Genomic DNA, 22,740 nt, shown 5'->3' on the forward strand with positions numbered 1-22,740 from the left:
GCATTTAAAATTAATAGATTTTTGAAAATATTGCTTACCAGCAATATTTTACCGTGAACTGCAGTAGATCCGATTTTTTTGTACTCTTAAGAAAGTGAAACTCGTAGCTAGCTAGCTAGCTATCCTTCCCCTCCTCTCCTACTGTATGAACAAACTGAGTAATCAATGAGGTCCATTTTAGCAATCTGAATTGTCTACAAATTTTCCCTAGTCAATATATCCAATGTGTCTCCAAAGTTTAAGTTAACGAATGAAAGATACTGAATATAAATCTCCGAGACATCATATAAAATTACTATTCCCTCCCTGCCATTTTTAAAGAGTCAACTGCTGCCCTTTGGTTTCTATTCTATAAAATTAGTAATTTTTTATCACTAAACATATTAGAGATACTATAATAATGGATGTAGAATTTAAGTGGATATTAAGAAAAGGGAAAAATTGTCGTCAATTAAGGTCGCCAACATGGAAATCATTTATCGGTCATTTCGTTCATCCAGTAAGAGGGGAGGGGATGGGGGTATCGTTATTTTGACCTCATACGAGTTGCACTTGCAAATCTGGTGTAACATCGATCCAAGTAATAATATTTCCATTTTCTATAATATGTGATTTTATTATCTAAGACAAAGCTTCAGTCATAAAATGAGTTTATAAATCAAAATTTGAGGCACACCTTAATTTTTTTTAGAATATGCTCTCATCACTTCTATGACTGCTTGGCAACGAAAAGTTCTAGGGTGTTTATACATCTTGGCAAGGTTTTGGTAATAGCCAAGTTTCTCTACAATTCGTCATATTGTTCTGGTTCTTTTTTCAACTTTATTCCGAGGAGGGATGGGACATGGGAGTATAAATTTGGTTTACAAAGTTTTGCAACCTTGCTCTCTCATTCGTTGGCCATTTTTTATCAAATCTTTATTGGTTGATACAGACTAATAGTGTCCACTTTTTTACTAACAAGTTTAATCTACTGCAGTGGCAATTTACTTTATTACTGGGGTTATACATAAAGTTATTACCCATCGTTATGCTACATTATTAAAACACCGAATAGCTCTAACGTCAGTTCGCCCATTTTCGCCGAATTCAACCCCCGAATAGTCTGGATAAAATTTGGTTTCCAAAATTTATATTTATGAAAGTATCACAGTAGAGCAGGAATATTCAAAAATGATAATTTGTTGTGATAGAACAGTCTGGAAGGACCCTAGAAAGCGCACTCTCAACTAGGCGCGTTCACAGGTTTTTTGATGGGGGCGCGCGATGTGCAACAAAAAATTTCAGCATTGTGAAAATTATACATTTTTCTTCTTGTCATTGACGTCTAATGTGGTGGTTGGGGTGGGGTGCATACCCAATTTTGTTAAAGACAGCTTTCCGTGGATATAAAAACGAGAAATTATAGGTTTAAAACGTGTCTGTAATACGATGCTATACACTTATTTTCAGTATTGCGAAGAATCGGTTTTAAGTGAGCGGATATTAATCGGTTTCGAAGCGATACTAGAATAGTTATTTCTCGCATCGTATTATAAACGGCTTTCCGCCGATATAGAATGTACAATTATAAGATTAAAACTAGTTTTTTTAGCCCCAAGGTGCCGAAGGCACGGGCTAAAAAACTGTTTTTAATCTTATGATTGTACATTTCCATATTCGTAGAAAGCTGGATATAATACGCTGCTATACATAGTTTTTTCGTATGGATAAGAACCGGTTCCTATCCACCGGATTCGAAAGAATACGAGAAAAATAATTCTAATTTTTTTTAGCATAAAAACCAACCCCTGATAGATGTGCTATCCCTACATCTTTCGCTCGCCCCAGAACATTCAACCGCTGATTTGAGGCAATGCATGAATGAATTGCTTTCCAAGTATGTATGTTTCACGTCCCCTTACTTTGAGTTCCCTCGTATAATACCGCCGCCCAGGGATCTAAAGGGATACGACAATGGCTAATAAATTGTTGTACATTCCCAGCTTTCATACACAAAATTACTCTTTCTGTGAATTATAATTATTGGTTGATTCGTTTAGACACTCAACTAAATGTGCCAATCAATTAAAATTTAATAAAAGCCTCCAAAGTTGTTAATCAAACAAATAAGAAAACGTTATTATAAGACTTTGGGGACTAGTGTAATAAACAGTCCAATTTTCCTCCCCCTTCCTGAATCTCGCCGGTGTTTTGCCTCGCATAGTATTGCACATTTCAGCAACATTTAATTAAGTAACTGACAGAAAGTCATTTCCAGTATGGCTTCTAAACCGATTAATATCCGTTGGATTAGAACTGGTTCTTAGCCATACTGAAAATCGTTTGTTGTAGACAATTTTCCACGAACCCGTCGACCAATCAGGGCTAACAAAACTGGTTTTAAAATTATGATTTTTTTTATTTTAATATCCGCGGAAAGCTGTCGATAATACGATGCATTAAATAATGAGTCCTTACATTTGATGCAGTTATAGAATTTGTAAGTATGTATACATTTAGATTTTAACGTGGTTTAGAGAAATGTCGCATTTACTTGAATTTAATTTTTGTACATATTTTTTTCAATAATAATTATCAACTTTAAAAAAAACCTAGATTGTGCATTTTTATTTCTCGTACAGTCAAAAGTCCATAAATAAATTTGATGGTTGGTTGGTAACGCGCCGGAAGCCACCCCCCCAAAATCTGCAGTTTTATGAAGATGCGCAACCCACCCACCACAGAAACAACCACCGTCGAAGTTGTGCTGTGGCACCAACATGGCTTTCAGTTTGTCAACAACCACCGCTGTTGATACACACACAAACAATCAACCACAAAGTTTCAATGTTGTGGAGTTTTCAATAATAATATGTGAAAAATATTTATTTTTAAATTAAGATAAAATAATTTTTAAAAAGAGACTTTTTCAAAATGAAGATACTACTGTTAACGGTTAGTATTTTTGTATAAATAAAACAAGGATGTAAAAAGGAAGTTTAAGCGAAGCTCGAGATGATAAAAAAAACATATTTTTATAATAAAGTTGACAAACGTCGTATTTTAGAACTTCTCTGGTGATTTTTTGGGTAGATTTTTGTGCTTTTTAAGTATGTTTCTACTAATGATAAAACATTTCTATTTTTAAGATTTATAGTTGGTGTATTATATATTAGAGAACAAAGACTTTTTTACTATTATGTACTTTAATTTTGGTAACATTATTCTTATAATGACAAATTGACGTTACGAAAGAAAAAGTGGTAGTTAAATTATTCCTATTTTTTGTAAGTACGGTTCTTAGTTGACTTATTAAGATTTTGCTAAGATTTGAGATCTCAGGAATCTTTACAAATGTTTTTTTACACTATTTTTTAGCTAAATTACTTTTTTTCGAGATATTTTTTACACTATTTTTGTGCCTTTTCCAGAATACAGAGCCACTAGAATCTAGGAGCGCAACCGCTTGTATTTTAATCAAATAACGCATACTGGTTCAATAAATAAATAAAATGCTCCGCATAAAAAATATGTCTTTTTTGCTATGTGATATATTTTGTTATGCATGAAAAGTGATTGCAGGTCCTCATAGGTGATGGCCAGTGTTTTTACAAAACAACGGTAAAATCAGGGCTAGTCAGTCAATCGTCTCATTTAATTAGATATTAACAGTCATAGCTGCATATACCAAAATTTTTGCAGCAGCTGCCATATTTTGCATTCACCGCCTATAGATTATAGCTGGATGCTGTCGAGTTCAGGGAAATTTAACTTTTTTATATTTGTAATCTATACAGCATTAGCCAGAAAATAGACGTTTTATAGCTTTTAGTCTACTATAGAATTATTTGGGGGAGGGAGGTTTCAGAAAAATTATCACTAAAAAGGAATTAAAAAATAAGAAACTAAAACAACACGGAATCAATTTGAAGCCGCACTAAATTGGAGAACACAATCGGTTTAGGGGTTAGCAAGGTCAATAAAACCTTACCGTTTTATTTTCAAGACACAGCTAAAAATGTACCTAGAAATAAACTATTTGGATATTTAACAGGATTGAAAAAATGTTTATATATATGTGCATACCATAAGTATTTTTTTTGCACTAAATAAACATTTAATAAAAACATGCATCTTTCATTTATTTACATAATAATTACATATTTACACTAGTCAAAATAAAATATTTTTTGTCATACAATGAAATAAAAGTTTTATATCATTTATACACAATTTTTTCTAATCTATTTTTATCAATATTGCCTAAAACCTGCCAAATTATCAAATCTGTTTTAAAAATATTAAATGTTAACACATCAAGCAAGACATCTTAGACCCAAAACATTTAATGTGTTGTTTGTGTGTTGAATAAAACATAATCAAAACCCAAAACCTTGTAAATGCAATAAAAGTACACTAAAGACAGAAAGACATATGTATGTGTGTAATAAGTGAAAAAAGTAGCTTCGCTACTTAAAAGGAAGAAAAGTAATAGTTAATACAAAAAGGCAGGGACCTCAAGGAATAAGACAATTGACAATAAATCGATGTGCAGGACACCCCTAAACAAGAGCCCCCCCCCCGCAGATGCTAGAAATAGGGGGAAATAGCTACTGTAAAAATAGGACGAAACGCCCCTAAAGAGGCGTTGCCACGAAAGGGATTATACCCCATTATTCTGTAAATTGAAATTATTGGTTTTTATTTTAACCAACCAATTAAGATTTACAAAAAGAATTCAAAGCTTTTAAGCCAACGAACGAGAGAACATGTTTATAAAACTTTTGTTACTATTAAAATTAATAGTCTAATATCCTCTCCCTCCCTGAGAGGTGACTAATACAAACAACAGCAATGTTTTTCAGGCACTCCTTTTCTAAGTTAGTAATATCATTGCAGGGGCAGTTACTCAGTAATTTAATTCAACTCGAAATTTACGAAAAATTTTGGTAATTTGTCGGGGCAAACTTAGGTAAAACTGAATTTGGGATGTATCTTAAGGCATGTGTGTGGATAAAAGAGGAGAGAAAGAAGGGAAATAGCATGGAAAATTATTATACTTATGTGTGTTTGCTAGAATACTGATCCCTTGTGGCTGGTGTTATGTAAGGTAAAAGGCCACATTCAAAGAATCTCACGACATCCAGCAACATAAAAATTTTAAGCAATAAAAATTCTTTCTAACACTTTAATAATTTTGGTGACTGCCAAGTTTTGGTAAAAGCTTTTCCAGTTTGGCTTTGAAACCGATTGATATCCGCTAGATTTAAATCGGTTTTCATTTTATTATCCGCAGAATACTGGCATTAATACGACGCTATACATTTTTATTTCTACTTTTCTTTCTTTTTTAACACATACATAAGTTTCTTTACAGTTAAGATTCGAACCCAAAATTCAAATAAAATGACAATTTTTCAGTTACAATTCTTTGAATAGATTTTTTATGCAACTTTTGTTTCAAACAAGAATAAAAATGGTCCAGAGAATCAAAAGAAGGGTAGGAAGGAAAATTTCAGATTGATAAATTTACAACCTTTCTTTTCCCCAAAAGTTCAAAGAAAAAGAAAGAATTTACCATCCATGGAAAAAATTGATTACGTTGGAACTTTTTAAAACATCGAATTCCAAAATCATGAAATATAATGTTTGGTGTTAGGTTATAATTAAAAAATATTTCAAATATATATAGATTTAAGAATATTAAAATTATCCTACAATGTACCTATTTATGAAGATGATTAAAGTCCCTTTACAAATTATGACATCATACGATAGAATAGGCAATAATAGGCCAGTGTACACTGTAATTGATCAATGGTAAAATTTATGCTGGCCTCTCATTGGTTATTTTATCGTATGACGTCATAATCTGTGGAGGGACTTTAATCACTCTCCCTTTTTATTACACAACCTTTGTCTCAAGATCATAAATCTGCATTTTAAATAGATATGCCTTAAGGATCTTTTTAAACGTCTTTAGTGTGACGCACTGTGTCAGGTAGACCGTCTTATTTTATCAATTATTACAGTAGTGTTAATCTTTGCGCTAAAGAATGACAGACAAAGTTAGTTATAGAGATGCCGTGGTTTCAAACAAACAAAAGGACTGCTGATGGATGGATGGACAAGCTAGAAATATTATCGTGACACTAAGCTACAAAAAAGATGTCGGTTCTTCAATTCCGCACCTAAAAAAGCAAAATTGTATCACATTAGAAACAGCTTATAGTGCCTTAAAGGCACTATAAGCTGTTTCTCCTTATAAAAAATGACATCATACAATACAAATGACCAATGATAGGCCAGTTTATATTATAGCATTGGTCAATTAAAATGTATGCTGGCCTATCATAGTTCATTAAAAGTACCTAAAGATTTTTAGCCAACGAATAATATAAAGTTTTGGGATAGGGTAATTTAAATACTTATGTTCTCTCCCTCCCTGCATATTAGCAATTAGTTTGAATTATTTCAGTGATTAGTGGGAGAGGACAGCTTGCGCTGTTGTAATGATATATGTCATGATGACTAGCGCTATTTGTAAATAAGCGGAGTTTAAGGCACACCAACATAAATAACATTTATTTTTGGGTGTGAATACAGTTAAACAAAGTTTGCTCCTTATTTTAAAGCTAAATATACATATATACTGATAATCAATTAATTTAATATACAAATTAGTATATCAAAATCATTGGTGGAAAAGTATGGACAAGCTTAGTTTTTACCATTTAATGAATTTTTTTTATAAAAGTACTAAAAGTTTTAAAGCTAGCGAATTAATTTTTTGGACAAATATATTTGCAGTCCTGTGACCCCTCCCTCTTTGAATTCATCTCTTGCAGCAAATAAAAATAATCATTGCATCTTTACTAGAGTTTAAAAACATAATCTTTTCTTGCAAAATGAGATTATGTTTTTAATGGGTCAAAAAGGTCAAAATTTAATAATAATAGCTAAAACTTACTTTAATTTTTTTCGGATTTATTAGCCCCTAACATCTAGGGGGTCTGTATTCGAATAGGGGGAGGAGGACTGGGGAAGAAACTATTCCGAAACCTAAGTTTAGCTTTCCAAAAATGGAGAAATCAATCGGTTCAGTGGATAGCTCGATTTTATTGTATATAAAAGATATAGTTGGCTGTTTATATATGTGTGTGTTTTTGGCGGTTTAATCGCAACACCAACCCATAAAAGTGAAGGGGTTGATGAAATGACATATAACAGTTAGGGAGTTGAATCCATTTTTATAGAAGCAGAAATATAATCTATGATTATGGTTTGGACCCTCTAAAACTGTAATCTACCCTACCACTTTCCCCTCTCTTGGTGAAGATATCTTCAACGCCGATACGATTTTTGAAATATAAGACTCCACTTTTGTCTCTCTTGTTGAAGATATCTTCACCAAGAGAGGCAAAAGTGGAATCTTAAATTTCAAAAATTGTATCGGCGTTGAAGATATCTTCACCAAGAAAGGGGAAAGTGGAATCTTACATTTCAAAAATCGTATCGGCGTTGAAGATATCTTCACCAAGAGAAGGGAAAGTAGAATCTTACATTTCAAAAATCGTATCGGCGTTGAAAATATCTTCACCAAGAGAGGGGAAAGTGGAAAGGTAGATTACAGTTTTAGAGGGTCCAAACCATAATCATAGATTATATTTCTGCTTCTATAAAAATGGATTCAACTCCCTAACTGTATAAAGACACTCAAACATCTTGAAATTCGAGCACAATCATATACACATCTACAAATAAGGAAGTTACATTAAAATACTTTTAGTAAACAAATATGCACTTTTATATAGGGAGGGAGGGGACATTAGACTGTAAATTATACTGGTACCTAAGAAGAAAGGTTGATTGGACTGTAAATTATACTGGTACCTAAGGAGAAAGGTTGATTGGACTGTAAATTATACTGGTACCTAAGGAGAAAGTTGATTGGACTGTAAATTATACTGGTACCTAAGGAGAAAGGTTGATTGGACTGTAAATTATACTGGTACCTAAGGAGAAAGGTTGATTGGACTGTAAATTATACTAGTACCTAAAGCCTTAGTTTAAGCTACCAGTTCCAAACTTTTCAACTTAAAAATTAAATCTACTAAAGGTGTAATTTTGTTTATCAACATTGGAGATGTTCATCAATCTATCGTCTCTTGTCTTATCCCATAAGATTCATGATCTTCATATTACTGAATTTTAATTTTCTATCATTATAATATCAGTATAAATTATTGCCCAAAGTTTGAAATCCTTTAAACATACATTGGGGGTAGTATTGAATCTTGATTAGGTTCTTAAAATAACAGAATCCTAAAATTTCTTCAATGATAATTTTCTACAAAAGTATTATTTTTTATTTGCAATTTTTAAAAGCGAAGCTTTTCTATGATAAGGGTCGGTCCGTCCGTAAATCCGTCCGTACGTCCGTCCGTCCGAGATAGATAGCTTTTATTCGTTAATTTAGGCAGGTTAGAATTGATTCATGGAACAACAAAGAACAATAGTCTAAGCGAAGCAACTCTATAATCAAGTCCTAAAAATGTAAGTATGTCCAGAAACATTATCCCGTATCAAGCAGTTTTTGAACAAATTTACTTACAATTTTGCTTCGACTGTTTTGATTCTTTTCTATTCTGATTATTCAGTTCAGACACTATACAAGTATTAATGTCCGTTTGTCCTACCGTTTCAGTTCTTCGCTTTTATGGATGTTGTCATCCTTGTTTTTTATAAAAACAAGGACAATTAGAACAAATGTTAAGAAAGTCATAAAAAAGTACTCATTAATTACAAAGTAAAATAAATTTCAAATGTTATTTTTAAAAAAATATGACTTGTAGAGTTGCTGCGCGACCAAAAAAAGGGCTTGGAAATATTGTTATTATGGCTGCTGTTTTGGTAATGCAATGAACCTATTTTGGTTTTACCATGTATTGTATACCTATTATATTTATAGAGTACAGGGAAAATGGGCTAGTAAATAGACCGAAAATTGTTTTATAAAGAAACAAAAAATTGAATAATAGAAGTGTCCCAAAATGTAAATGTTATTTAAAAAACACTTTTTCACGTCTTAAAATGTCCATACCTTTGCCATGTGTGATTGTAAATCTTGATAAAAAAAACACAAAAATCATCCCATCTGCAAGTTGTAGACAATATTTTTTTTTGCCAATGGACGACACAATGTTCTGTGCACCCCTAAATATGATCAACAAAATTACCCTTTCTGTAAATAAAATTTTTAATTGAAAAGTTTTGACAAACACAGCAAATATGTCTAAAGCCAATAACTGATAGAAAGTTTGTTAATAGTATAATTTTTAATTCAATAATCTATCCCTACTTAAAGTAGCTAATAAGGTTCTTCCAATAAAAACAAAATTTAAATTTTAAAACAGTTTGATAATCTCTTTTCCCCTAATTGTATGCTAATGTAAACACAGATTATATGTTTACAGCTACTTTGGGGGGTTAGTAGCCAAAATCACAATCTTAACATCCAATAGGTTTTTAATTAGTTTAAGTTTTTGATTTTTTTTTCACTAAAATTTATTGACTTACTGAAAAGATTCGGATCATGGAACGTAAACGAAGTTGCGGGTTCTTATTTTTACAAAATCCTTTCCCCTATATGTAGCACTTGCGGGGGGGGATCTAACCCTGCGGGGCGATCACTAACATTTAACTAACCTTACCTAAAACAACCAATCAAAAGCTATTGTGAAAATATGATTAAACCCGAAACCTTATTTTCTTTCCACGATCCAAAGATTCTTTTAAAAAAAATAAGAACAGTTCAATCTATCATTTTGTAATCTAAGATATGTTTAAATGCCATGTGATTATTCTAAAACAGATTATGCTTTAATTAATAGGATTATTTCATTTTTTTATCATAATTTGTGACTCATGCTATTACATGCTTTTTATCCCTTTTAAAAGCATATCATTAAGACATGAATACAACCCATTAAGTTCTTTAAATGTTCTTCTATTTTTTCCAACTTCATTTCAAGTACTAGCGACTGCACCTAGGGGTTCTGAATTCGTCAAAGAGAAAGACAGAAAAATAGCATGAAACGATCCTAAGACTTTTATTTAAAAATAAAAATCATAAAACCAACCCACAAATTATAATGGATGAATGAATATAATCTAATTATACAGAAGATTCACAACTTCAATAAAAATGAACATTTATATATACAGAAAGAAGGACATAAGCTTCCCTACTAAAATAAACACATTTTGACTAACATTTTTTGAAAGAAAAGTATAAAAAGCCATACCTACTCTGATAATCTTTTCATTTTTTACCAAAAAAAAGAAGAAACAAACATGCAATAAGATTATTATGGGTAATAAGGTTTACCTAGCTAAATTTTAGTTTTGATAATAGAATAACAGCACATATTTATGCCTTATAATGCATAGGATCAACTTTAAAACATAGGGAGTTAAAGACTATAAAACTTGCTTTAGTTAAAGCCTTTTTGGGGGGCCACATAACAATGTTTATTGTGGGTGTGTTGTGCTTTTATTTTCTTTATGAATGAAACAAGCACAAATATATCCAAAAAAATATTTATTAATGATAGGTAAATCTTTGATTGCACGGTCTTTATCTGTAGGTTCTATTTTGTGAATGGCAAAAATTAGTAAAAACTGGATGTGTTGTTTGCTAATCTAATTTTATTTTGTAGTATTACAAATCATCCAGGGACTTTGTCTTTAAAGGGACAAGAAGTGGGAAGAAATTTATCCTAAAATGATCCAAAGTCTTAAATATAAAAAAGCCTTAAACTATAACAAGACTTAAAAGCAATAGCCTAAAACCATCCCGGGACCTATGAGAAGCTTCCCTTAAAGGAAAAATTTAATCAATTCTATATTTTTCGAATATTAAGCTTCAGACAAAAAAAACTTACTACTTTATAAAATAGGGAATAAAAACATCAAAATGAGTTTCTTATTACATTATGACAACAATTTTACAGCTTTTGACACCAGCGGATGTTTTTCACTATTTTGAAAAATTATAACAATTTTCAAGATTACTTACTTTTACTTTTCATGTTAAGCAATATTTTGAGAAGAGAAAAATATTTTGTTCGTGGGTTATAAACACCAATTATTGAAAATAACAAGTACATCTAAGTTCACAAGTAGATCAGCTTCATATTGAATACGAAATAAAATCAAAATGATTTATGACAAAATAAATTAGTTTGTTTCATTTAATAAAGTCACATTTAGATAAACGTTGTATAATGATAAATAAATGACGAAGCCCAATCTGTCCCACTGTGAGGAAGACGATTCCTATATGACGTCATAAAAAGGGAAAAGAAAAAGGGAAGGGGGGCGGGGAAGAAAATCTCTTCAAAAGAGATGGGAGAAAGGGGAATCGTCTTCCTCACAGTGGGACAAATTGGGCTTCGTCTAAATACATCCCAAAATAATAGTTATTTCTTTCATCGTTTTATAAACTGCTTTCCGCGGATATAGAATGTACACCTCGGGGCTAAAAAAACTAGTTTTAATCTTATGATTTTACATTTTTATATTCGTAGAAAGCTGGATATAATACGATGCTAGACATAGTTTTTTTCGTATGGATGAGAACCGGTTCCTATCCACCGGATTCAAATGAATACGAGAAAACATTTTAATGTTACGGTTGTACAGAATTTCGGACAAACAGACAGTGTACATACCCTTGTAATAGAGTAGCTACGCTACTAATAACGAAGCTTGCAACTAAATTGTAAATGTTTCAGGAAGAATCATGTTGGAGATTTTTTTATTATACCAGAGATAAGGGATATCCCAACCTAAATTCTTGTAGAAAAAGTAAAAATAAAGAAAATCAACTCCTTATCTTAAAATAAATTAGAAGCATGAGATGAATGTGGGGGAAGGGCGGAGCTACTATCATCCATAAAAAGTAGTTTAATCTTGTCTTTCTAACTACATATATGTGGTTTAGGACGTTTTAAATGGCCGTACCAATCACTCTAGGGCATGTTTTAGACTATATTGTAAAACTTTTCATTCAATAAACTAAAAGGGGCACCTCCTAAGGAGAAGGTCTAGAGGAAAGGGCCAAAGCCATTAGTCTTTTCACAAGGGTTGGCAGGTTTTCAAAAATGAATATCCCCTAAATCCCTGAAACAAATGCATCAACTATGTAAATTAACCTCAAACTTCCTCAAAAACATTCAACTTCATTTCTTATTAAGAGAACGCAATTGTAAGCCCCAGGGAGGGATGGGACGGGGCTATAGCACTTACACATCCATCAAATTTACAGTTGATGTATTTTTGGCAAAATGTTTTCTTACTTTTTCTCATGCCTTAAATACATCCAACACTGGCAAATGCCAGTGTCGGATGTATTTTTGACATATGTATAAAAATATGGGATGTGTTTTTGCCAGTGTTGGATGTATTTATGGCATGAGAATCGATTTTACTGTCATTTATACAGTAAAAATTCAGTTTGTCATAAATACACCCAATGCACTGGCAAAAACACATCCACTGTAAAAATGCTGGATGTGTAAATGGCAGTCCCCCGATGGGACATAAGGCTGTTTATTACACTAGTCCCCAAAGTCTTATAGTAACGTTTTCAAATTAGTTGGCAACAACCTTGGGGATTTTTCTTGAATTTTAATTGGTTGGTTAATTTAGTTGAGTGTCAACACGTTTTAACCACTAATCGTAATCTACAGAACGGGTGATTTTATGTATTATTATTGGAGATGTAAATCAATTTATCGGCTGTTGTCTTTTCCCTTTGATCCTTGGTAAAACCGCTGTTTCCTAATTAAAAGCCTCATTTTATGACACAACCCTATCAAACTTGGAGCTTTAAGATAAATTTCGACAATATTAAATCTAATATCGACTCATTGACTTTAAACATTAGGCATCTTGTAGAATCTTTAAATTAATCAAGGATCTTATAATAAACATAATTCTTAAGATAGTGATTATTAGTTAAATTTTTTTTACACTGTTTAAATTAACCAAACAAAATAACTCAAAATCTTTAATCAACGAATGAAGTATCAAGTTTATAAACCATTGGGTACCAGTATAATTTGTATTCCATTAACCAATTCTTACTATATATACCAATGCTATTCTGATAATACTTCTTTTTAACTAAAATCACACACTTAAAAATCTTTAAATGAATAACAATTTGTGAACCTTTATCTGTATAACTATTTATGGTCATAATTATTCTTGTTAAAATTAGTTTTGCTTCTAAAATACCAAATATTGTACTGTAAACATGCGTAAACACAAAATTTGCTAAAATAAAAGGGATGGTTCGTCTTAAATTTAAAAAAACCTAACATCTAAAGCGTGGGATATGTTAAAATTGACCCTTCTATTTCAAATATTCAATGGTTTAATGGCGTAGCAACTGTATAATCATTGCAATAAATAATGCTATTTCAATAGGAAATTTGATATAATAGATTAATTCTATCTATTTCAAATTTCAAAATGCAATTCTCAGAACATTTAAGCCTCTTGTTAAAAGTTATTCCGTCTTTCTGATTTTCTAATTTATTGGGTGTTTTCATCCTAGTTAAGGTTTCACTGCGGAATGTTAAAAATCTAAATTCAGATGTCACATCCCTTCTAATTGTGGATATAATTTAAACCTGGCCCAAGTTGGCAAATTATTTGCCCTTTGTGAGTTTGAGAAGGCATGAAAATCTGTTGGCATACATTCTGATGTGCCATGAAATTTTAAAATAAATTGGGGGTGGATTCTCGAATATATCAAGGAGGCTATTAAAACTTCCCTTTAATTTTTAAAAGTTGCTTCGCTCCTAGCCTTTTGTTTAATAAAAGTTTATTCCTAGGACTAATAGACTTCTCTGAAATTAGAAGAGTTATCAGTCCAAATATTTAAGAGATCTTAGAGGACATATAGTTAGATAGACGGAAATCCTAATTCTTTATATGTAACTAGCGGCTGTGCCCCTAAAATCTAGGGGCACTGTATTAAAATAGATAATAACATTTTTTAGCCCGGGTTCGACATCTATGTTTAAAAAACTGGTTCTAATCTTAAAATTGTACATGTTTTATCCGAGGAAAGCTGTTCATAAACCGTTGCGATAAATAACTATAAATTTACAGCAAACAATTTCTTATCTCTGTCGAAACTTCTTACATTTTTGTCGATATCTAAAAAATAACGCTCACATTTAATTAAAATCATAAAGTCGCCGTAAACATTACTGACAATTTTGACAGGGGTGGTTAAATAAAAATATGATTCTCAAATTTTACCGTCAAATTAAATTGATTTAATCTTGTTCAAAACTGCTTGAAATAGCGTTTACAGTAATTTTAATCGTTTTTTTGCAACAAATCATCAGAGAAAAAGAAGCATACAAGTAAAACGAAAAGGGTATTTATTTATGTCTTTTAAAAGTGTGTGTCAACTATATGGCATTCAATGATAGTGTTCTTTGCTGACATAAATTAAATCACATTAATGGATATAATAATACTTGGATCTAACACCAGATTTGGATGGTCTCTAATAAAGAAAAACTTGCAGCAGGCTAAAAATATTTCCCCCCTTACTTTCCCTTTACCCCCATCACCTCCCCTCCTACTGGATGAACGAATTGACCTATAAAAGAATTCTATGTTAGCAAACTAAATTGACAAAAAAAATTTCTCTGGTCTAATATTTACGTATATTCTACATCCATTTTGACAATAATAATAAATATTTATATTAATATCATAAATGAACAGAAAAACGGCTGAATGTGTTGTTATATTTAATTTTTCTTTAAAAGCAACATCAAAAAAATTAAAGGAAGATGAAAATGCAAAGGTTCAATTTTCATTAATTTATTAAATGTCAACATAAAAGCATATATTTTAAGACTTGGCTATAGAGATGCTTCGTCCTAGAAATTAATATTCCACATTCTAAATCAATGAAAATGACTTGTACCTAACTGTTACAGTAATCAACATGCGGACAGACAGACCCTAAATGTAAAAAAACTTCAGTTTTAAAAATAACAAAAAAATAGTTAAATAGCAGCTATTCCAAAAAGGGTTTGTACTTTAAGGCGACAGTTATGGCTTGTAGTTCTAGGGGCCAAAAATGCAATAAATCTAAACATGCTAAAATATTCAGAGATTATGGAGTAGGCATATAAAGACATTTTGACTAATTCATTGTCGAAAATTAATTAACCTACTAATGAAATACGTGTATGTACTCTGTATGGGTTCCAGTTTTACTTACAGTCCAATGTCCCCTCCCTCTCTGACAGTAGTTTTATATCTTTGATTAGTGGCGAAATTGAAATGTCTAAAATTTAGGTGTCCTTTACTTTTCCTTACATTCCTGTTAAATTTAAGATGGATATAAATAGACATTGAAGGTAGAAGGTAGAATAATAGGGATACGAGTGTACATTTGGCGTGCCTAAATTTGAAGACACATTCTCTCATTCATTGACTTAAAACTTTGATTATTTTTATTAGGTTTTAATTGTTTGGTTTAAAGTTACAATATCAAAAATAATTTTGATGTACACTAGGGGTAATTTTATTTATCATCATTACATCAATTTATCGTTCATGGTCTTATCCCTTAGGATCCCTGTGAAATATAGGGTTAGAAGATGCGTAAGACGCACAGATGTATTCAGGTGGGGGAGTATGTGACGCATGCTTAGGTTAAGGGACTAATAGATAATTAAATAAAGAAAAATTGTATTACAAAAATCATCAGATCTATAGTATAGATGTATATACAGACAACTACCTTCCTTTCTTTTTCAAATACCTTCTTCGTCTGCTTCTAAATTATTTTCTGCTACTTGGCTGTGTTAACATAAGCAACGCCATTGGTTGATTTTCAATGCCCCAATAGAAAGATTGCACAAGATGGTTGCGATGGGGAGATTCAGTTATTTAACCCTTTCTCCCTCTAATGTTTTAATCTAATCAAAAATTAGCTCTTTATAGAATGATGTTTGTAACTTCTAAATGAAAAGAACACTTAATTGTTAACACCATGGGCCATTGCAGCCATTATTTTTGTAATAATATTGCAATTACTTTTTCCCTGGAGCTCGTCTCAGTTTAAAAAATGATTGTCTAGAGATGAGAGACGTGTTTTTAAAACTCTAGATATGGTTTGCAAAAATACAGGGCTAGCCAAAAGCATTATTTGTGGTTTTGCTACAAAATTCTAAGATCAAGGACGTCCAAACTTTTTATTTTGGAAGTAATGATTTTAAAAAGGGGAGGGGGCATTCATCTCTGTAAATTATTTTTACGTCCCCAAAAATTTTTATTTCTTAAGTAAAATTTACATAAGTAGGTTTTTTTTATTCTACCAATCTTTGAATTAATTGCTTTGTAAAGGACGTGTGATTTTGTTTTAACCCATTCGTGACGAGCTCCCAAAGTTCAAAGTTTTGATTCACCGGGCTTCAACAAAATAGATTTTTCAATAATTACTCAACAGAATTTAAAAGTAAGGTGTCAAATGAAAGATCTTATTATTTTTGTTCATAATGGCAATTTTCTTCTCTTTTTGTTGCGTGTAGTACATTAAAACACACTTAATATAAAAGACTTAGATTACTTCAAAAATAAGAGATCATTGCATATCTAAATTCTATGGATCATTTTACATCTACTGCTTACTAAAAACACCGACTAGCTATTTAAAAAAATCACAAAAGTTAGGATACGTTCTTTGATGACTTCGCTTTTATTTATTTTGAGTTTTTATTTTATCAAAAATGGGATGTTAATTTTGAAAGCTGAAATCAGTATGGCGTATTGATTTCATCATGGCTACAGTTACTTTTATCAGAAATACAGGGATATGCAAATGGGAAATGAAAAATAAAGGTTTGGTATGCTAGGTTTAATTCAGCAACCATTGACATATTTATGAAACCATAGATTGCATTCTGTGCTTTCTTAGTTCAATGAAATAACAATTCTATCCCAAACTCTAGGGGAAAATATTTAGTAAATATATTTATTTAACAACATTCTTAATTTGAATCATAGTCCCTTTGTTCTGCTGATATTGTATTCAATATACAATAGGCAAAGTTATTTATTTCTTATCAGATATCTTTGAGCAAATATTTTTTTGAGATATAGCAACAAAAGAAAACTTTTTTTGTTTCTGTATAAACTATCAGAAAATAGGCTTATGAAAAATAAAAACTAATAAGCATTATTAAGATACTTTTTTTACTTGAAGTTTAAATGAAAGTTGTAAATGTTTTCTTTCTGCATCTCTCTGACCAAATATAATACAAGAAGTAAAAAAATTGTAGCAAACAACTGGTTAAAGAACTGCTATTTTCACTTGATTAAAGGGGATTTTCCTAGGTGTGTATCTGCCTATGATATTTTAATAATGGCAAATGTTTTTATTTTAGTTTTGGATATTGAGAGCAATAAAATTTATTCAAAAGTTCATTTATGGTCCATATTATTAGTCCATATTAACGGCCAGTGTATGTAAATTAATAGAAAACTAAAAGTCTGTAAATTTTCAGGTGTTGTCGATAGCGTATGTGACGCGCGAAGTATCGGCTGGATGTCTGGGAGCTGGCACAGGAGCTGGATCATGTCCTGCAGCACCTTTCAGGTAGGATGAGTTTATCTTGTTTTCTTGAAGCACAAAAAAAAATCCTGTGGATTTTTTTAGAGTTGTTTGTGCTTTTGATACCCCTTCCTTTCCTAATATTTTTTAGGGATAAAATTTTATAGGGTAGCGAAGCCTTATTTTCTCGGCTCCTATTTAAGATAAAAGGCAAAAACTGTTTGTCAACATTCCAATCATTATGAAGCAAATTAACTATAAAACATCCATGGCGGTCGGACTAATTTTTAACAGGTTTTCGGCTATTTTTATATTTTGCACATTTTCAATCATATCTTAGGTGTTTTTGGTCCAATTTTGCAAGGATCATACAATTATATAAACCTTTTTTTTTGCAGAGCGAACACCTCTGATATTGATCACAAAAACGGATGCCCAGCCCATGCTGAATGCTGTACAGAATATGGATATTGTCATCCCAAGGTATGTTGTTTTAGTTCTCATACAATAGACGTCTAAGGTGGGGGGGGGGGGGGGTAATGGGGCGATTACCCCCCCCCTCAAACGTTTTTTTATCACAGTTTAGAACCTGTTTTTATGAATTATATTCGTTGGTGTGGTGTGGTTTTGTTGGCCCCAATCTGCCAAAGGCCCTTGTCAACAAAAAATTCTGACCAATACTGAAATGCATTAAACCAATGCAATTTAATTTTTATCACAATTTATCTTCAAGCCCTTTTCGCTGACTGCACTTTTATCTTATTTACGTTTTCTAAATGTTTTTTTGTTATCTGAGATTTATTATTGTACTTGCTAGTAACATTAGCATTTTTTCATGCATATAGTTTTATCTTTGTAAATTTAAGGAATAGGTTAATAAGTTAGAAAAAGGAGCCATTTTAAACGTTGTAACTACTCTACAAGTCTAGTGTTTCTGTCTGTATGTTCTACCAATGTGATTAAACAGTATTTTAACAAGTATTTTAAATTCGTTGCCCTTTTCTCTCCTCCTTTTTTCCAATTTCATTACTTTTCCTTTATGTTGTTTGATTTTTTATTTTTCCCTTTGAAAAATACACTTCATTTTTGACATAAAAGTATTGTTTAAATAATTAGATCTTTCAGACAAATGTTTGATAATTAAATATGTAAATTTATTGGCTCAAATACTTATCTTCAATTCTTTATCATATAAAATCAGAATAATGTGATAATAATAATAACAGTAAATAGAGTTTATATATTGTCACAAATTTAAAACATATAGCTAATTTCAAAATATTTTGAATTTTTTATCAACATTTCTTTACTGCTAATTGATTATTAATACAAACAAATATCTTTTAGTTTTGTAGAGGAAAAATATTTTAAAAAGGAGATGTAATCAATTATGTTTTAAAGAATAATTATTGATCGCATAGTATTAAAGACAGCTTTCCTAGGATATTAAAATAAAAATATAAATTATCTTTAATACGATGCAGTACATGATTTTTCAGTATGGCTGAGAACCGGTTCTAATCCAACGAATATTTATGGGCTTCGAAGCGAAACTTGAAATAAAATTTTGAAGAATAATTTTAATAAATTTAAGAAAATACTTTAAACTACATAGGCTGATGAAAAATATGACACAATGCAAAAACACCTGGAATGTAAATAATGATTTTTGGGATGGGATGGACGTGAATAGGAAAGATTTATTCGTGTCTAGAGCAGGGATAAAGGGATATAAAAATTTACATAGAATTTTATGTTTTTTTTGTTTTGGTTGTTACAGGAAAAAAATCATGATTATAATTTAAAACAAATTATTGAATTTAAAATAAAAGTAAGATATGAAGATGGGTAGGGTTTCCCCTAAAAAAAGCTTATAATATTAGTAAATCATTAAATACCCTTCATAAGTGCAAGAAACATATTCCCAAAGAAAGTCTAAATATAATCTTCTTTGGAGAAAGATGAAAAAAAAAAATATTTTCCAATTTACATATACCTTTCTCCCGTGGAGTTACTCATGTGTAATTAAGGTGGCAAATAATTGTTATTTATAATTCATCAATACATTTATTATCCTAGATGGTCAATCAGACACGAAAATCCGTCAAAATTAAATAATATTTCAAGCAGACAAAGCGACGAGATTTTTGGAAATAAAATATCACAAAGCTTTTCCTTATTATACTTTATCCTAAGAAGTTTAACTATTATCCAGTTGTTTCTTCATTAAGTTCCTATTGGTCCATTGAATGGTTCATATATTTATTTCTATGCTAATTTTTGTTTTCATGTGTTACATAACTTCTGCATATTTTAACGTATTAGTGTTTTATATTTGCATACTAAAATTCAGCACATTTGGAACATTTGTTGAGGTTATAATTGCGCGGTAATATTGGGTTTTTGGTTGGAAAAAAAATGATAGATGGTCTGCATGGGCTATATTAAAGCAAGTAGTATTCAATAGAATATTAAGTTTTAGCATAAAGAGAAAAAAAAGATATTGGGAGAAAATATAAAGCATCTTTATAAGTTGGTTTTGTAATTTGTTAACATCTTTTTAATCAAAACACTTGTGATGGAATTAAAAATCCTTTTATTGTTTAAAATTATGCTTTCTCCTAATAAAATTACTAATTTTTTTTTGTTTTAGTGTAAATTACGATTAGATAAGATAAAAGGACGGGAGATTAATTAATTTTTAATTAATTTAAAAGGAATAAAGGATAAGGGAGGGGAAAGACAATTAAAAAAAAGGAGACATACAGACCAACACATAATATTTGAAGTGTAGCCTCGCCTCTACTAATGCAAGTTCAAACATGTGTAAAATTTCATACATCATATCACAACTATAAAATGTAATTATCACACGAATAGAAAAAAAAACTTGTAGCACAAATTTATATAAAGTAGATATATTGGCACTTTAAATTGGACAGTTGACCTAAAGTCCCCTAAAATAGCTTAAAACCTACCATGGGATGTAAATATAAATTAATTAAAGAAAAAAATAAGTCAAACTAAATACAAAAAGTTGTGTTGGCCTATGGTAGGTTAATCTTACATATTTATGAAATTTCAGCCATCTTCAAAATAACTAAAAATCTGTGTTTAAGGAGCGTAGCTACTTTATGTATAGCTTGGTTAGTTATGCTTATTTCTCATCAAGTATTTATTGTTGCGCTTCTTATGAGCATAATTGTCCTTTTCTCAACTCACGTCCAAATGAATCACACAATTAATAGGTAAACTTTAATAGTCCTTGAATGGATAACCTTTTATATTTGTGAATTCCCCAAAAAATTATATTAAAGTACAGTTATAACAGTGGTAATTCAAAAAAAAGTTCTTAGCCAAAAAAACTGCAAATGTAAATTACATTTTTGTGTGTGCTATAGAAGACATACATAAATTTAGAATGCTTATCACTATATAGATTCTTCGGTGTTTCTCCTCTTGAGCATTAAAAAACCCCATCCTTAGATTTAAATTAAATTTAATGGAATAATACACGGCAACGATGTTGAAAAGAGACTACCCAAGGAAAAACACACAGCTCAATTTGTAGGAATATATTTCGATTAAATCACATCTAATCCTTGTCAACCTTCTTTGTCATGGTTCTTTACTGTACAAAGGTTTGTTTTAAATTTAAAATAAAAAAATAAGGAGTCAGTATTTTGTTCTTGCTATACCTAACTCTTGAAGGATCTATATTTGGGATACTAGTTAGTACCGAATATAACACAACGTAACCTGACCTAAAGTAATAAATAAACATAGGAAAAACTTAAACTTCTTATTTCTTGTTTTCAATTTATTTGAAAATAAGGACCCCCTCCCCTCATATTCTGCACTTGAGTAGGCGCTCTAAGAGAAATCTTGTAATAAGGCAAAATTAGATTGAAAACATCAAATGTTGAACTCATTATAGAGTAGGATCGCTTCTTCCCACCAAACGAACCTTAACACATACACCCACCCACACACACACACACACACACACACACTCACACACACACACAAACTTTGATTGCAAACTTAACAAGGTGTGCTGAAAAAGGAAGGCGTGATGCAAATAAATGTGAATGGTAAAAATGTCCAACACATCTACAAAATTGCCTAGGAACAGAGAGATACATTCAAAGATATTATTCTACATAAATATCTATAATACAAAGTAGAATGATGTCTGTCCGTCCGTCTTTCTGTCCGTCTGTCTGTCCGTCCCTTAAGATCTCGGTAACCACTGAACCGATCGGATTCTACTCTTCAGGGAATATACCTACTGGTCCTGTGGTGGTTTTAGACTATTTTCTTGGGGGGTGGGACACCCCAACCCCCCAAAAAATGAAAAAAATCCCCCCTCAATTATTTTAAAAAAAAATTATTTAAAATTTGTCGGGGCATCTCCAGAGGTAATTTTTTTTCTTTAATTACCTCTTGGGGCAAAGTAGAAGCTAGGGGCAAATCCGCTAGTATTTATATATTGTGGTTTTCGTTTATTTCCCTCGAAAGATCTATTGGCGCTTCGCGCTCCATTGTTACAGCCTACTTAAAAATATAATTTTAGGCTAGTTATACCCTATCACATTAGTTATCGCCCTAATTTTTTTTTCTTGGGGAAACTAAATATCCCCCCCCCTCTCACCATCCACTCAAAAAAAGACAATGCCCACGAGGAATAAATTTATCTCTAATGTTGTGTAATGTGTATAAATTTAAAAGTGTAAACGTATGATGATATAACATAACGGTGCACACACACACACACACACACACACACATACACACACACACAAACACACATGCACACACACACACACACACACACACACACACAAACAAACGTGTATGGGTTAAAATCATCTAGAAATAGTCGAGCTGTTTGATTTTATGATTATTAAAAGCGAACCTTTTCTATAATTAGGGTCGGTCCGTCCGTACGTCCGCCCGAGATAGATAGCTTTTAGTCGTTAATTTAGGCATGTTAGAATTGTCCTATAGATTTTAAACTTTGCATGATGATTCCTTTAGTAGTCAGGTACGATTTACAAAGCGTAGCAACTTTAAAATCATTACCAGAATGTCCGTAC

General features: G+C 31.3%; 1 protein-coding gene across 1 annotated transcript in view; it reads left to right on the forward strand.

The window, feature by feature from the left end:
* Nucleotides 1–2,770: 2,770 nt before the first annotated feature.
* The window catches only part of LOC145329921 (uncharacterized), a 39,716-nt gene continuing 19,746 nt past the window's right edge, over nucleotides 2,771–22,740 (forward strand). The window contains exons 1-3 of the mRNA XM_080174390.1: nucleotides 2,771–2,937; nucleotides 17,595–17,686; nucleotides 18,040–18,124. Of these exons, the coding sequence (XP_080030516.1) occupies nucleotides 2,917–2,937; nucleotides 17,595–17,686; nucleotides 18,040–18,124 (198 nt within the window). The 5' untranslated portion in view covers nucleotides 2,771–2,916. The remainder of the gene's footprint in view (nucleotides 2,938–17,594; nucleotides 17,687–18,039; nucleotides 18,125–22,740) is intronic.

This window comes from Acartia tonsa, chromosome 10 (genome assembly GCF_053477335.1).
Source record: "Acartia tonsa isolate MP-2025a chromosome 10, ASM5347733v1, whole genome shotgun sequence".
Taxonomy (NCBI): Eukaryota; Metazoa; Arthropoda; class Copepoda; order Calanoida; family Acartiidae; genus Acartia; species Acartia tonsa.